General features: G+C 48.4%; 1 protein-coding gene across 1 annotated transcript; it reads left to right on the forward strand.

Moving 5' to 3' along the window:
* Nucleotides 1-1,771: 1,771 nt before the first annotated feature.
* LOC142219229 (uncharacterized) lies at nucleotides 1,772-3,552 on the forward strand. The gene is made up of 5 exons (XM_075288175.1): nucleotides 1,772-1,826; nucleotides 2,125-2,387; nucleotides 2,524-2,658; nucleotides 3,036-3,118; nucleotides 3,450-3,552. The coding sequence occupies exons 1-5, from the start codon at nucleotides 1,772-1,774 to the stop codon at nucleotides 3,550-3,552; spliced, it is 639 nt and encodes a 212-aa protein (XP_075144276.1).
* Nucleotides 3,553-17,179: the final 13,627 nt, after the last annotated feature.

Raw genomic sequence — 17,179 nt, forward strand, 5'->3', positions numbered from 1 at the left:
GTGCTGCACTTCCCTCCACATCTCCACTGCTTGACATCCGCCCTGTCCAGGTCCGGTCAGTGTCCTCGTCCTCCACCTCATCCTCTTCAAATTCCTCTGACGGTTCCTCCTCCTCTTGCACACCAACGATGGCAACAGGCTCCCCTGATGGCAACTGTGTCTCGTCATCGTCGTCACTGAGGGCCGATTGCTGGTCAACAACAACAACATTAGATAACGGATGCTCCAGTGTTTGTGCATCAGGCAACTCATCTGTTACCTCTGGTGATCCAGGACGTGGTGGAACAGAGAGAGGGACAGTGAATGGACCTGAAAACACTGCATACAAATTTTTACTTTGTATGCAGTGTGGTATTCGATTGCAAACGAACACCTCAAATGGCCTGATATTCGATCGAATACCTATTCAATCAAACGGTGTTCGCTCATCTCTAATTATTATAGATTTATTGAGGGTAGTCGTTGTTGTCTCACCCCTAAACATCCCCCCAGTAGTTTACTGGGTCTAAACCACGAGTCTCAAACTTGGCTGGGCAGAAAAAATTTTGAAGATAACAAAACACAATCCTTATGTTGGCCCCATACAGTAAAATGGCCCCCACTAGTTGTTCCACATTGTATCCGCATACAGTGGCCAGGCCCCCATCACTGCCCCCATCACTTGTGGTTTACTGCTCCCCGGTCAGACTGTTCAAAGACGTGTCATGTACACCTAGAGGAGGAAGTAGTGTGAGGGGTCAGGGCGCAGAGGGGCTAGTACACCCCTCATGATGTCTGCAGCTTGTACAAGCTGGAAAGTGATAGGACAAGAAGCTTATGGCTGAGCTCAGACAACTGAGGGATCCTGTTTTGCAGATACACAGCCCTCATAAGTGTGTGTAGACCCCTTTAGATGCCCTCATAGGTGTGTGTAGACCCCTTCAGATGCCCTCATAGGTGTGTGTAGACCCCTTCAGATGCCCTCATAGGTGTGTGTAGACCCCTTCAGATGCCCTCATAGGTGTGTGTAGACCCCTTCAGATGCCCTCATAGGTGTGTGTGGAACCCTTAGGATGCCCTCGTAGGTCTACACACACCTATGAGGGCATCCTAAGGGCTTTTTATCTGCAAAACAGGATCCCTTGGTTGTTTCTCATTACATATCATTTGAGAAGGCGGTGCGATTCCCCGAAACCCTCAGACAAGCATCGTGTGTGAAGTTGTTTGATGTCTTTCCAATAAAATTACTCTTTGCTTGAAGTCGGATCTAGCGCAGAGCCTTTTTGTGTAGCCCCATCCATTGCCAAGGGTTATACTACGGTCATTGAGGACGTACTATCTATCTGATGGACGGGGGTGATATTCTAGACTCTGGGGACAGGGTTCCTCCAAAGTTGCCCATTAATATAGCTGCTCTCCATGCCATTAGCTGTCTTCTCTGACTTTTCCAGTAAAAGACCCATGTAATATGGGAATAAGGCTTGTCACTCCATAGGTTCTACTACAGACGGCACTATATACAATATTTACATGGTCAGTTATAGTTTACAAGTTAATACGTTTAGTCAATTTACCAAATGCTAAGAAACAAGTGAGTTTCCTAACTATAATGGGCCGTTGTTCTTAGGAAACCTTGTAGGCCGTTTATCTCTTATCACCTTGCACCATTTGTTATCAGCTTCATGGACCAACGTACCTGGCCGCTCTACTTCCTAAAATACAGATATAAAAAGAAGACCAAGCGAACACAAAGCAGCAGATCATCAGAAGTTTGAGAAGCCTTCTAGAAGACATGGTGCACCTTCTACTGCTGCTCTTGGTGGGCACGGCCTTCGCCCAAGAATCTGGTGAGTCAGTGATGAAGACAAACCTTCTCATTGATGCTGATACATATTCAGACTGGATATCCAGTGTTATAATAGTTCATACTGGGGGGGCTGGCATACACATTACATATTTGCCCCCCGACTTGTCCCTGGAAACAGATGTCAGGGAAGATTTCGGCTGCTCGACCCTTTTGTTATTAAGGACGGAGGTCTCTCTCATTGCTTGGCCATAGTCTTCACACGTGTTGAGGTCACATCTGTCTCACTCCCAGGTAAGCAAAGGTCACCCACATTTTTACTATGATGTTTTTGTTCCCAGGAGATGACGCTCAGGAAAACTTTGCGGACAAGTTGATGGAAACTTCCCACGATGAAAGCGATAACATGGAGGAGACATTTGACGAGGCTGAGGGTGAGAATGAGAGCGAAGACGAGTGGGATGGAAATGACTTGTCTATGCTTGAAGAATATGACAACCTGAAGCCAGATTTTACTGAAAACGCAGAAGATTCCGAGTGTCCTGAGAAAGGAAGATGTAGATACCATATTTTCCTCAATCCCAAGTCCTTCCTATGGGCCTGGGTATGTTTCTATGTCTTATTTATTAGCCTTCCCATCCTTTGTGTGATGTCTAAGTGTATACAGTATATTCTCCCATTGTAAATGTCCACTGCTTCATTAACCTTCTGCTTTCTCTCTGGTCATTTTTCTTTCTTAGTTTACCTGTCTTCGAAGGAAAGGCAACCTGGCCTCCATCCACAGCTCCAGAGCCAATCTCTTCCTGGCGAGAGCATTCAGGAGACACGTCCGCAATTCCATCTATGTCTGGATTGGCGTCGCTAAGGGAAGGAAAGTAAGTACAGCGACATTTTCTGTGTGTACTTGTATCATCAAGCAATGGCTCCCCATAGAAGGGAACAATACTGGACATCTTACTAGAGCTTGGTGAGGCCATCTCTCCCCATTGTCCTGGGGCAGAAGGGCTCAGTACTTGGCATCCATTCCCCAACCCTTTGCTATTGGAGAGCAGGAGTCCCGGGCATATTTGCCTAGTCCATTAGACCTGTGCTAATCCCTTAGTATCTCTGTAGGTCTATGGACTATCTTAAGGGGCAGTTCATTGTAACCTATAGGACACCCTAAGCAGTAGTCTGTCCCTAGTGTCCATCTTACTGTGTGTTGTTTTCCATTATTTTGTGAATTTGTATCCAACTTTGACCTTATTTGTAGCAAAGCCGATACTGCAATGTTGACGGATCCCGCCTGAACTATTCCAACTGGTCTTGTGGAAACCGTAAGAGACGAGGACTATGGTGTGTGGCCATGAACAAACTCAGTAAGTACAGAACACAATATTGTCTCATTGAGATCAATGGAAATTATATTATATATTACTCACTAAATAATAAGTCATCATTACAATTCCTAAATTACTTCCGATCTAATAGTAGAATCTGTGTTACAATCCTGCCACGTGTGAACTCGGCCGCAAGCACAGAAGCCGCCATTACCACCATGTTGTCTGTGCGGCTCCTTTTCAGACCTTTGTATCAACATGATCATAGACTAGAACCAAGCCCTGAGGATGGACGACTATAGTCCTGAGTGTCTGTATCTATTAACCCTTTACTATCTTCCTTACAGCCGGACGCTGGGTGTCTGTAAATTGCCGCAGAAGACTTCCATTCGTCTGCAGTTACTGAACGTCGGCCCGGCTCATCTCGCTTTACGCAGCGGCTTTGGATGACTGTAACGCGACGAAGTTGGATTAGTAGCGGCCTCCTGTAATCCACCGTCCACCATTTGCATTGTCCAGATTATAACCTCCTAACCTTCTGCTATGTGGCTTATAATAAAAGTATGAGACGTTTACATGGAATTGCATGCGTGATGGTTTCCTTTATTATTTTATATCCTTCATGGCTGACTCTACAGACTATGATGTGCAGTTTGGGGTCACCAGGGGACAAGGCTGGCCGACAGTATAATGCTCCACATGGTATATAATGCTCCACAGTGCCCTCAACAGTATAAAATGCTTAACTTGCCCCCCCCCAACCATGGCCCCACATGATATATAATGTTCCACACAGTATAATATGCTCCTCAGAGCCCCAACACAGTATTATACGCCTTAGTCACCCCACACTGTATAATATGCTCCCCAGCAGCCCCACACAGTATAATATGTTCCATACAGTACAAAAGTCTCCCCGCTGTTCCCCCCCCCCCCCTCCAATATAATACTCCAAAGTGACCCACACAGTATAATATTTTCTGCAGCCCCTGCCTCCCGCCATGGTCTAATGATGCACAATGGCCCCCACACAGTATAATACGCTCCTCACAGATTTACTGGTGCTATGGTGGACTACTTTGAGCGTGGCTGCTGCTGATCAATTATTTGAAGGTACTGTGGTGCTCATGCGTGTATGCTCTCCCCTTCACTACTTATATTACACGGGATCTGCTTTATTATAGTTAACACTCCTGATTGAAAGTCTTGGTCTTTCTCAATGCATTGCAATACATTAGCATTGAAGTGCATTGACTTAGTGGTCAAGACTAGAGATGAGCGAACACCGTTCCATCGAATAGGTATTCAATGGAATATCATGGCATTCGATGTATTCGTTCACAATCAAATACAAGGCCGCATACGTAGTAAAAATTTGTGTCCCCTCCCACCTTCCCTGGCGCGTTTTTTGCACCAATAACTGTGCAGAGGAGGTGGGACAGGAACTACGACAATGGAGGAAGTGAAAACAATTGAAAAAACCCATTGGCTGCTGAAAACATGTGACCTCCCATTCATAAGAACGGCCACCGCCCTATTCGTGTCATTTCAGTTTTGGAGTGAGCTTAATACATGATGCAGCGTAGCAGCAGGGGATGTGGGGCGAGGACGTGCACGTGCACACCCAGCTGTATATCCAGTCCACAGGCCAGGTACCGGAGCGATTCAGTCAGCAAACAATTTACTCTTCCTCCTCATATTCCTCCTACAACCCCAGCCCCCCAATTCTGCATGTGAATTTATTTTTTGTTATAAAATATATGCAGCACAATTTTTTAGTGCTCCAGCCCAAGGGCCTGCAAAATAATTTCTTAGGGGGTCACCCCAAGGGCCAAAAAATGAAGCACTGCTGGTGCATGGCTATAGTCACCCCAAGGCCCCAAAACACTGCTTTTTAAAGGCTGTACTCACGCCAAGGGCCAAAAACGAAATCTCTGCTGTTTAAAGGCTCAACTCACTCTAAGGGCCTAAATCTCTGCAGGTGGAGGCTGAAGTCACCTGAAGGGCCCCAATCTCTGCTGGAGCTCAGCTTAAGGGCCTGGAACGTAATTTGTACGGGCTCATGTTAAGAGCCATGAAAGTGAATTTTGGAAGGTCTCCCCACATCACACACATCCACAATGACAGGTCAGGGTGGGGACTGAAGGATTTCCCATTGTCTATTCCATCTGTGGGTGTCATGGGCAATGTGATATAAAGGGGGGCTTGGTAATGTTTGTTTAGCTGAAATCTGGGTTTGTGTCCCTCCATTTGGGGAGTAAAGAAGGTTTCCAGGTATTTTCCCCCCACTTTGATAGAGGTTGTAGTGAGTGTGTATAGTGTGTAGTTGTTAGGCTGTGATAGTGGGGTAATAGAGGGGCTTTGGTGTGTTAGATGCCCCCAGACATGCGCCCCCTGCTGGCCCAGTTACATTGCAGAGGTGTTGGCATCATTTCCTGGGGTGTCATAGTGGACTTGGTGACTCTCCTGAGGTGAATGGTGGGATCCCCTGAAACGAGGCATTTTCTCCCATAGACTATAATGGGGTTCCATATTCCTTCCAATAGTCGGAGAATAACGAACATTGAATATTTTACTGTTCGCTCATCTCTAGTCAAGACCAACCCACCAGGGGTCAAGTTGAAATTGTGGTATCCCAAGGGATGCAGGTGTTATAGTAGGACCTAATGGGGGCAGTAGTCCCTCTGATAGATGAGATGGTGTAATGGTCACGGTAGCTGTAGTGGTGGTCCAGGCTGCGGGCACCTCTCATAGGACACACAGCAAGTCAATTGTCAAAAGAAGGAAAGCAAAAGACACAGTCCTATGTTAACCAAAAGTTTCTTTACTGAGGACTCTGATATAGTGCCGCCATACCTCACAGTGATACAGTCTCATGTACAATACAGCGGGGGCATGTGAGGAGGATTACCATATAGTGCCGCCATACCTCCCAGTGATACAGTCTCATGTACAATACAGCGGGTGCATGTGAGGAGGACTACCATATAGTGCCGCCATACCTCCCAGTGATACAATCTGATGTACAATACAGCGGGTGCATGTGAGGAGGACTACCATATAGTGCCGCCATACCTCCCAGTGATACAATCTGATGTACAATACAGCGGGTGCATGTGAGGAGGACTACCATATAGTGCCGCCATACCTCACAGTGATACAGTCTCATGTACAATACAGCGGGTGTATGTGAGGAGGACTACCATATAGTGCCGCCATACCTCCCAGTGATACAGTCTCATGTACAATACAGCGGGGGCATGTGAGGAGGATTACCATATAGTGCCGCCATACCTCACAGTGATACAGTCTCATGTACAATACAGCGGGTGCATGTGAGGAGGACTACCATATAGTGCCGCCATACCTCACAGTGATACAGTCTCATGTACAATACAGCGGGTGCATGTGAGGAGGATTACCATATAGTGCCGCCATACCTCCCAGTGATACAGTCTCATGTACAATACAGCGGGTGTATGTGAGGAGGACTACCATATAGTGCCGCCATACCTCCCAGTGATACAGTCTCATGTACAATACAGAGGGTGCATGTGAGGAGGACTACCATATAGTGCCGCCATACCTCACAGTGATACAGTCTCATGTACAATACAGCGGGGGTATGTGAGGAGGATTACCATATAGTGCCGCCATACCTCCCAGTGATACAGTCTCATGTACAATACAGAGGGTGCATGTGAGGAGGATTACCATATAGTGCCGCCATACCTGACAGTGATACAGTCTCATGTACAATACAGCGGGTGCATGTGAGGAGGACTACCATATAGTGCCGCCATACCTCCCAGTGATACCATACCTGCCAACTTTTGAAGAACCGAAAGAGGGACAAAATGTGCGCTACGCGCGCCGCGGCAAACTTAGCCCCGCCCACTTTTGTGTTGACTCCACCCACTCGTTAATTTTTCATGTGCCCGCACACAGTATAATCCTCCTACAGTCACCCGTAAATTATATGTCCCCCCTCTATCTCTCCCCCAGTTTCATATACACCCTTCATCTGCCTCCAGTTTCATGTCCCTCTTCCATCTCTGCCCCCAGATTCATGTCCCTCCATCTCTGCCCCCAGATTCATGTCCCTCCATCTCTGCCCCCAGATTCATGTCCCACATCTCTGCCCCCAGATTCATGTCCCCCATCTCTGCCCCCAGATTCATGTCCCTCCATCTCTGCCCCCAGATTCATGTCCCTCCATCTCTGCCCCCAGATTCATGTCCCCCATCTCTGCCCCCAGATTCATGCCCCCATCTCTGCCCCCAGATTCATGTCCTCTCCATCTCTGCCCCCAGATTCATGTCCCCACATCTCTGCCCCCAGATTCATGTCCCTCCATCTCTGCCCCCAGATTCATGTCCTCTCCATCTCTGCCCCCAGATTCATGTCCCCACATCTCTGCCCCCAGATTCATGTCCCCCCATCTCTGCCCCCAGATTCATGTCCCTCCATCTCTGCCCCCAGATTCATGTCCCCACATCTCTGCCCCCAGATTCATGTCCCACATCTCTGCCCCCAGTTTCATGTCCACTCCATCTCTGCCCCCAGATTCATGTCCCCACATCTCTTCCCCCAGATTCATGTCCCCACATCTCTGCCCCCAGATTCATGTCCCTCCATCTCTGCCCCCAGATTCATGTCCTCTCCATCTCTGCCCCCAGTGTCATGCCGTCCTCTCCATCTCTGCCCCCAGTGTCATGCTGTCCTCTCCTTCATCTGCCCCCAGATTCACGTTCCACCTCCACATTAAACTTACCTTCTCCTCCGCTCCCTCGCCGCTCTCTGCCCGCCTCTCTCGCTGACACATGCGACTGAAGCGAGGAGCTGACCTGTGTCAGCTCCTCGCTTCGCCGTTGCCGCCGGCTCCTGGCTTGTACATCGCGTCTACAAGCCAGGAGGTCAGCTCCTCGCTTCAGCCACATGTGTCAGCGAGAGAGGCGGCCAGCGGCGACCTGTGTCAGCTCCTTCCTTCAGCCGCATATGTGTTCAACTCAGATCTGCGTCCTCTGGACGCAGATCTGAGTTGAAATCGGGACATACCTCCCTCCAACCGGGACCGCGGGACATGTCACCCAAATCGGGACTGTCCCGCAGAAATCGGGACGGTTGGGAGGTATGGTGATACAGTCTCATGTACAATACAGCGGGTGCATGTGAGGAGGATTACCATATAGTGCCGCCATACCTCCCAGTGATACAGTCTCATGTACAATACAGCGGGGGCATGTGAGGAGGACTACCATATAGTGCCGCCATACCTCCCAGTGTTGGAGAAGCAGCAGGTGCTGTTACCTCACACACTACACTCTCCACAACATGGCTGCTCTGGTCTCCTTTCTCCTGCTAAAAGGAAGGCGGGGCTAAAGTCTCCACCCACAGCTTTCTAGAAAGTTCTGCTCGTGCTGTGTATGGAGAGATTGGGATCCTATATCACATGCACCTACATAGAGTGACCCATAGGTGGCAGCAGAATAGTACATGGCAATGACCACAATGTATGCACACAGGAAATACAGATTATACAATAGATAGCGATACTCAGTATTAGTACAGTGTGAGAGACATGACATTACATAGCATACAACTATTATAATGGCAGGAAGGAGTGTACTGGGACACTACATTTATTTAGGGGGATGTCACTCACCCAGCTCTTTGGGGCTCTATCTGGTCGGGATCCCTGTCAGCTTGTGATATGCGGGAGCTGACTTTTTCCCATAGGAATGCATTGACGAGCATTGATTGGCAGAATTCCGTATAGAGTACAGCATTCGGCAAATCAACGCTGGTTCTGCCGGAGGAGGCGGAGTCTAAGATTGCTCCACGGCAGTGTCATAGCAGCGTTGAGAGCGCAGCACTGCTACATCTCAGGTGTGGCAGAGCTGTGTCAACTCTGCTATACTTGATATCGGATCACAATGGAGGCTGCTGTGGACCGATCTTAGACTCCACCTCCTCCGGCAGAACCAGCGTTGATTGGCCGAATACTGTACTCTGTACGGAATTCGGCCAATCAATGCTCGTCAATGCATTCCTGTGCCTGTGCATTCCAGCTCGACTACACCGGAGATGCAGCCAAGAGGAGCACACGGCCAGCACTGCTGCATCTCTGGTGTAGTGCAGCTCAGCGCACGGCCAACTCTGCTGCATCTCAGGTGTGTCAGCTGTGTCAACTCTTCTAAACCTGAGATCGGACCACAATGGAGTCTGCTGTGGACCGATCTTAGACTCCGCCTTCTCCGGCAGAACCAGCGTTGATTGGTCGAATGCCGTACTCTGTATATTATACAGTATAATATACTCCACAGTGGCCCCCACACAGTATTATATACAGTACAGTGACCCCCACACAGTATAATATACTCCACAGCATTATATACAGCACAGTGGCCCCCACACAGTATTATATACAGCACAGTGACCCCCACACACTATGATATACAGTACAGTGACCCCCACACAGTATAATATACTCCACAGCATTATATACAGCACAGTGGCCCCCACACAGTATTATATACAGCACAGTGGCCCCCACACAGTATAATATACTCCACAGTGGCCCCCACACAGTATATTATACTCCACAGTGACCCCCACACAGTATTATATACAGCACAATGATCCCCACACGGTATTATATACAGTACAGTGACCTCCACACAGTATTATATACAGCACAGTGACCCCCACACAGTATTATATACAGCACAGTGACCCCCACACAGTATAATATACAGCACAGTGACCCCACACAGTATAATATACTCCACAGTGACCCCCAGACAGTATTATATACAGCACAGTGACCCCACACAGTATAATATACTCCACAGTGACCCCCCCACACAGTATAATATACTCCACAGTGACCCCCAGACAGTATTATATACAGCACAGTGACCCCCATACAATATTATATACAGCACAGTGACCCCCGCACAGTATTATATACAGCACAGTGACCCCCACACAGTATAATATATTCCACATTGGCCCCCACACAGTATTATATGTCCACAGCTGATGACAAGCGACCCGCTGTTTGGTGCAATTTGGTCCACCTGGCATAAAGTGAGAGATAAATTGTCCCCAGCAATCTCCCCACTTTTGCCAGCTCACTTAATTCCAGCAGTAATACCTAAGCCGAGCCGAGCTGCAGCTGACATTTGGCTCAGATTGGAGAAGTATACTGTAGAAGATCTCATAGCTGATGGGAAACCTATTGCTGAGTCACAATTCCAAAATCTAATTCCCCAGGGAATTTGTATCCTCATTATGCGCAATTCAGAGAATTCTTTATGTATCTGATAGAGACTGGGAATCCTCTTAGACGTCTTACGCCCTTTGAACTAAGACTGACCCAAGTCTAGAACGATGTCGTCCTGTAGGAAATGGATGGAATCCATTATCGAGCAGGACAAACCATCATATCTGTTAGCATAGGAAAAAGAGTTGGATGTAGTGTGTGATGATGAGGAAACAAAATATATCTTAGCTAGGTCCTACGGTTTCTCGACCTGCGTCAGAATGCAGGAATCAGACTTCAAAGTGCGTGCCCGGGGGCACAGATCACCAAAATGGCTGTTTGATCATAATTAGAGATGAGCAATCAAATTGGTATACAGGCTGCTCGAGATATTCGATTCCAATCGAATACCACGTGGCAAACGCACTAAAAATGTGTATCCCCTCCCACCTTCCCTGGCGCTTTTTTTGCACCAGTAACTGTGCAGGGGAGGTGGGACAGGAACTACAACAACGGAGGCATCGAAAAAAATCGGAAAAAGGAATTGGCGGCCAAAATCAGGTGACCTCCGCTTTATACGAATGGGGGATTTCAGAATCGGGTCATATGAGACTGTGAACTATGTGACTGTGAGACAGGGACAGATGTACAGGCAGGGTTAGCTAGGGATTACCTTTATTTAGGTGGGAATCTTACTCACCCAGCTCATTGGAGCTCTATATGCCTTCCTTGCCAACCTGAGATACATGCAAGAGTACGGTCAATGCATTCCTATGGGAAAAAGTCAGCTCCCGCATACTGCAAGCTGCCAGCGATCCCGACTAGCATATGGTGCACTGCTTTGTTTTGTTTGCATTGAACTTACTCTCACATTTAGCTCTGGCTGGCAAGGTCTCATCACTTTCAAACTTCACCTGCAAGCACATCTTGTGTCAGCCCATTATATGCTAGTCGGGATCCCTGGCAGCTTGCGTTATGCGGGAACTGCCTTTTTCTCATAGGAATGCATTGACCAGCGTTGATTGGCTGAATGCCATACAGTGTACAGCATTGGCCAATCAATGCTGGTTCTGCCGGAGGCTCATCTGTGAGGAGGCGGAGTCTAAGATCGGTCCACAGCAATCTCCATTGTGGTCCGATCTCAGATGTAGCAGAGCTGGCTGTGCCCTGAACACAAAGCTGCTTGTGCGCTGCTACATCTGAGATCGGACCACAATGGAGACTGCTGTGGACCGATCTTAGACTCCGCCTCCTCACAGATGAGCCTCCGTCAGAACCAGCGTTGATTGGCCGAATGCTGTACACTGTATGGCATTCGGACAATCAACACTGGTCAATGCATTCCTATGGCAAAAAGTCATCTCCCACATTATTAGTGGCGCAATACAGTGACTTGGGTGTGTTAGATGCCCCCAGACATGCTTCCTCTGCTGTGTCAGTTGCATTCCAGGGTGTTGGCATCATTTCCTGGGGTGTCATAGTGGACTTGGTGACTCTTGGTGAGTCGAATAGTGGTTTCCCCTGAAACGAAGCTTTTTTCCCTATAGACTATAATGGGGTTCGATATTCGTTTGAATAGTCAAATATTGGGAGGCTATTAGAAACGAATATCGAATATTTCCCTGTTCGCTCATCTCTAACCATAATCTGTTGGATTCTAATTTATGTTGGCGCTGCCGATAATGCACTGGCTCTTATGTTCACGTATGGCGGACGTGCCAGAATATCAAGCCTTTTTGGTAACAGATAGCGGAGCAGATAGATCTAATAACTAATGACTGTCCCGACCTGACGTCCACGCTGGTATTGTTGTCCCTCCCCCAATACATACCTTCAAAACATTCGCTACCCGCACTTCTCTTGGAAGCGGCAAAATCTCTGATCCCGCTTCTCTGGCTCAAACAAGAACACACACCCCCCCCCCCCCCTCAAATTGTGGCTGGAGACTGTTCACCAGATATACCGGTTTGAGGAAATCATTAGCTGGACGAATAGGCAACATGACCTCCTCCCGAAAGTCTGGGGGCCCTGGCGCAGTTTCGTGGAACTATTACCCAAAGCGGCCCTCCGTATTGAAGGACTGATTCCTTATACTCACCTCGCTCCATGTCTCCATGGAGGATGAGAGCAATAGTCTGATCACACTCTCCTATGGTAACTGCTAATGGAACACAGTGGATCATAGTAAGTTATGAAGCAGCCGTCTCCCGAATGGTCGACCATGACAGTACTGAGCTGACACAAAGTTTGGTTCAGTAGTGAGTTACACATTGAGTTGTATTCACAAGGCTACGGTAAGTCTGGGAAACGAGAGCGGCTCACAGACAGGACGCAATTGTGCGACAGATCCTCAGGTCTGGGATAGTCTGAATGAACTTTAACAATGGTGTGCCCTCTTTATGATCACAACTAGCTAAGACTTGTATCTAGTGACAAATAATGGAGGATTATGTAGATAATCTGTTTTCCCATAGTCCAAACAGCAGCGCAACAATGGGGTATTCCTGCCCCTGCGAACCTATTAGGACAGGTGGAATTTTTATTCAATCATCAGGGAACCTCCCCTATAAGAGGTCAGCCGACCCCCTCTCCCCCATGTCTATTATAAAGCATACCCTACTGAAGAAAAAAACTTCTCTCCAGAAAAAAACAAAAAAATCAAAGGGCCGGAGCTTTGCGCTGCTGTTCGGACTATGGGAAAACAGATTATCTACATAATCCTCCATTCCCCATACGTCAAACAGCAGCACAACAATGGGGAGGTAGCAAGTAAATCCCCCCTAGGGCGGGACTTCCTGGCATACTGATGACAGGACCGAACGGCCAAACGCCATCGTATCCGCATTAAACTGATCCAATCTGTAATGCCTCACGAATGTCAGGTGCAAACTCCATGTCGCTGCCGCTGCACAAGGAGCAGCCACCGCACGGGTGGAATGTGCACGGAGAAATTCAGGGGGGTCTAGCCCCTGATTCTGAAAGGTCTGCAAGATGGCTTCTTTTATCCATCCAGCGAGTGTACCTTTCGAAACCTTCTCACCTTTGTTCCTTCCTGAAATATTTACAAATAAATTCTCAGTTTTCCTGAAGACACTAGTTTGTTCCAAATAGATCTTCAGGCACCTTCTCAGGTCCAAAGAGTGCCACCTTTCCTGCTCCGGAGTTGCTGGAGACGGAAAAAAGGTGGGTAAAGAAATGACATGATTTATATTACGTGCTGAAGGCACCTTCGGTACGACTTCGGGGAACCCTCGAGTCGATATCCCTCCGGAGTGTGGACATGTTGGTCTTCACAAATTGGACGACCTCTGTAGTCGATATTCCCACGGCGGCTTGGGCGGCAGCTGATGTATATATCCGGAGCAACGACCCCTACAAGAGAAAAAAATAAGAAGGACATCCTAATTCTCGGTATACCCCTTACCTGGTGGTATACCTAACTCTGTGCGCCTATCCATGGCATCCTGTAGGTTTTACCCGTCCTCCGACGGCACCACCGTACGCTTGGAGAGTTTCAATACAGCCATGTCGACTTTTGGCGGCGGCCCCCAACGATCGAACTGCGCCTCCTCCACCGGGAAGAGGGTTCTAAATCTCTTGGACATCTGGAATGACCTTTCTGGGCGTTTCCACTCAGTCTCCATATACTTGGATACCTGTGGTTCCACTTTAAAAGACCTTGGTCCCCTCTGGTCTGGCTCTCCCTCGCGATCCGGACGGACCAATTTCATAAGTTTCGGCATCTTTTCCACCGGAAAGGCAGGACCTGCGACCACCGCGTCCTCATCCGAGGACACCTCATCAATTATCTGAAAATCCTCGTCTAGTGGAAACGGACGGCCTGTTACCTCCAAGCGTGGCCTCTTGGCGAGGTGGGCGATAGACTCCTTTATCTCTCGCATAGATTCTTCCACGTATCCCTTCACCCAGGAGATAACCTCGTGGACTTGTGCCGCCTCTGGCCATGGGGCCCTTCATTGGCGACACCACGTATTTTCGTAGCCATCCGGTAGCGGGATGTTACAATCCTTGCACAGCTCGTGATGACGTGACGACACTGACTTTCTTCTTCTTCCCTCCCCGGAGGATGAAGACGTTGAAGAAGACATCTGGAAATAAGGAGCATATTAGAACCCCATTTACCTACCTAGGGTCTCAGCCGGCTGAACATACCTTAATCAGCTGCACAGCTAATTCCCAACAGCAAGTTCAAGGAGCTTGATTCAGCCTGAGGATGACTGTAGCATCAACCTCCAGCTGATACACTAACCTTATATACCCCCAGGAGGGGGAGGGATCCTTAAAGCTCCGCCCCCCAGGGAAAAAGGAGGGTAAATCTCCCCCCTTATAAAAATCGTCACCCACAGGGTGCCTACCTACGTGCCCCCAATCTACTATCAAAACCATCCTCCCCTGTCCACTTTCAGACACGGGAGGAGGAACAAAACAGTCCGTAGCGGCGGCCGACAGACTGCGCATGTCCGCAGCGCCGCCCGCTCGATATCTCGGGAAAGAAGCCACGCGCGTGAGACTAAGACTTGTGCATGCGCGGAGACCCGACGCTCCGAAGCAGGAGTTTGGGAAGCCAAGGAACGCCGTGAGACGACTGCATCACCAGTGCACCTCCAGGGAGAACAGCCTCCCCGAAGAAGCCCGGCAGTCCCCCCACAGCCCAGACCTAGCTCCGGTAAGTCCCCCAGCATTCAGAAGAGACTTTTTTCTCTCCTTTTCCTCTTACCTAGGGAGAGGGGGTCGGCTGACCTCTTATAGGGGAGGTTCCCTGATGATTGAATAAAAATTCCACCTGTCCTAATAGGTTCGCAGGGGCACGAATACCCCATTGTTGCGCTGCTGTTTGACGTATGGGGAAATACTATTCTACCACACCAAGAATACGATAAGCTGCTCCTTCTGCTTCACCTGCCATAAGTCTACTGCTATATGGGATCCGAGAAGTGTCTCCGATTAGAGATGAGCGAACAGTAAAATATTCGATGTCCGTTATTCGTTTCCAATAGCCGCTCAATATTGGACTATTCGAATAAATATGGAACCCCATTATAGTCTATGGGAGAAAATGCTTTGTTTCAGGGGATCCCACCATTCGACTCAGGAGAGTCACCAAGTCCACTATGACACCCCAGGAAATGATGCCAACACCTCTGCAATGTAACTGAGCCAGCAGGGGGCGCATGTCTGGGGGCATCTAACACACCAAAGCCCCTCTATTACCCCACTATCACAGCCTAACAACTACACACTATACACACTCACTACAACCTCTATCAAAGTGGGGAAATACCTGGAAACCTTCTTTACTCCCCAAATGGAGGGACACAAACCCAGATTTCAGCTAAACAAACATTACCAAGCCCCCCTTTATATCACATTGCCCATGACAACCACAGATGGAATAGACAATGGGAAATCCTTCAGTCCCCCCCTGACCTGTCATTGTGGATGTGTGTGATGTGGGGAGACCTTCCAAAATTCACTTTTCTAGCCCTTAACATGAGCCCTTCCAAATTAAGTTCCAGGCCCTTAAGCTGAGCTCCAGCAGAGATTGGGGCCCTTCAGGTGACTTCAGCCTCTACCTGCAGAGTGTTAGACCCTTTAACTTAGTTCAGCCTTCACCAGCAGAGATTTGTTGGTTCTTTGGGTGAGTGGAGCCTTTAAACAGCAGAGATTTAGTTTTGGGCCCTTGGCATGAGTACAGCCTTTAAAATACAGTGCTTTTGGCCCTTGGGGGTGAGCCCTAAAAAATTATTTTGCAGGCCCTTGGGCTGGAGCCCTAAAACATTCAGAAGTAGGGGCTGGGGTTGTAGGAGGAGGAGGAGGAGGAGTATGAGGAGGAAGAGTAAATTGGGTGCTGGCAGCTTCTCTCCAGTACCTGGACTCTGGAGTGGATACCCAGCTGAATATCCACTTCCTCACCCATGTCCCCTGCTGCTGCTGGCAGCCCCTCTCCAGTACCTGGACTGTGGAGTGGATATACAGCTAGGTATCCACATCCTAGCCCACGTCCCCTGCTTCTACTGACGAAGGACACTGCTGGCAGCCCCTCTCCAGTACCTGGACTGTGGACTGGATATACAGCTGGGTATCCATGTCCATGTCCTTGCGCATGTCCCCTGCTGCTGCATGTATTAAGCTCTGAATAGATCTGTTATTTCCTGCCTAACCAAAGCTAGAAAGCACTGACTGTATATAAATGCCCTGTATCGCCCTCAGAACAAGCTCTCCCTATCACTCCAACACTGAAATGACACGAATATGGCGGCGGCCGTTCTTATGAATGGGAGGTCACATGTTTTCTGCAACCAATGGGTTTTTTAATTTTTTTTCCCTGCCTCCGATGTCGTAGCTCCTGTCCCACCTCCCCTGTGCAGTTATTGGGGCAAAAAAAGCGCCAGGGAAGGTGGGAGGGGGCACAAATTTTTACTGCGTTTGCCTCATGGTATTCGATTGGAATTGAATATCTCGAATGGCCTGATATTTGATGGAACGGCGTTCGCTCATCTCCACTAATGATATATGGGATCCTAGAAGTGTCTCCGATATCGCACAGGGACACGTAAATCATTCACTACGCTCTATCATTTATGAGGTTTTGTCAATCAGCCAAATTCTAAGAAACGTGAGAGCTTGTGTAAGTGTCCGGCCGTTAGATTTAAGAAATCAAACAGACTGGTGCCATCTTATCAGCTTGCACCAGTTATTATCAGCGTCATGGACCAACGTACCTGGCACTTCAAGTTCCTCAAATGCAGACGTAAAAGGAGGACTGGCAGTGCCCAAAGCAGAAGATCA

This window comes from Leptodactylus fuscus, chromosome 10 (genome assembly GCF_031893055.1).
Source record: "Leptodactylus fuscus isolate aLepFus1 chromosome 10, aLepFus1.hap2, whole genome shotgun sequence".
NCBI lineage: Eukaryota > Metazoa > Chordata > Amphibia > Anura > Leptodactylidae > Leptodactylus > Leptodactylus fuscus.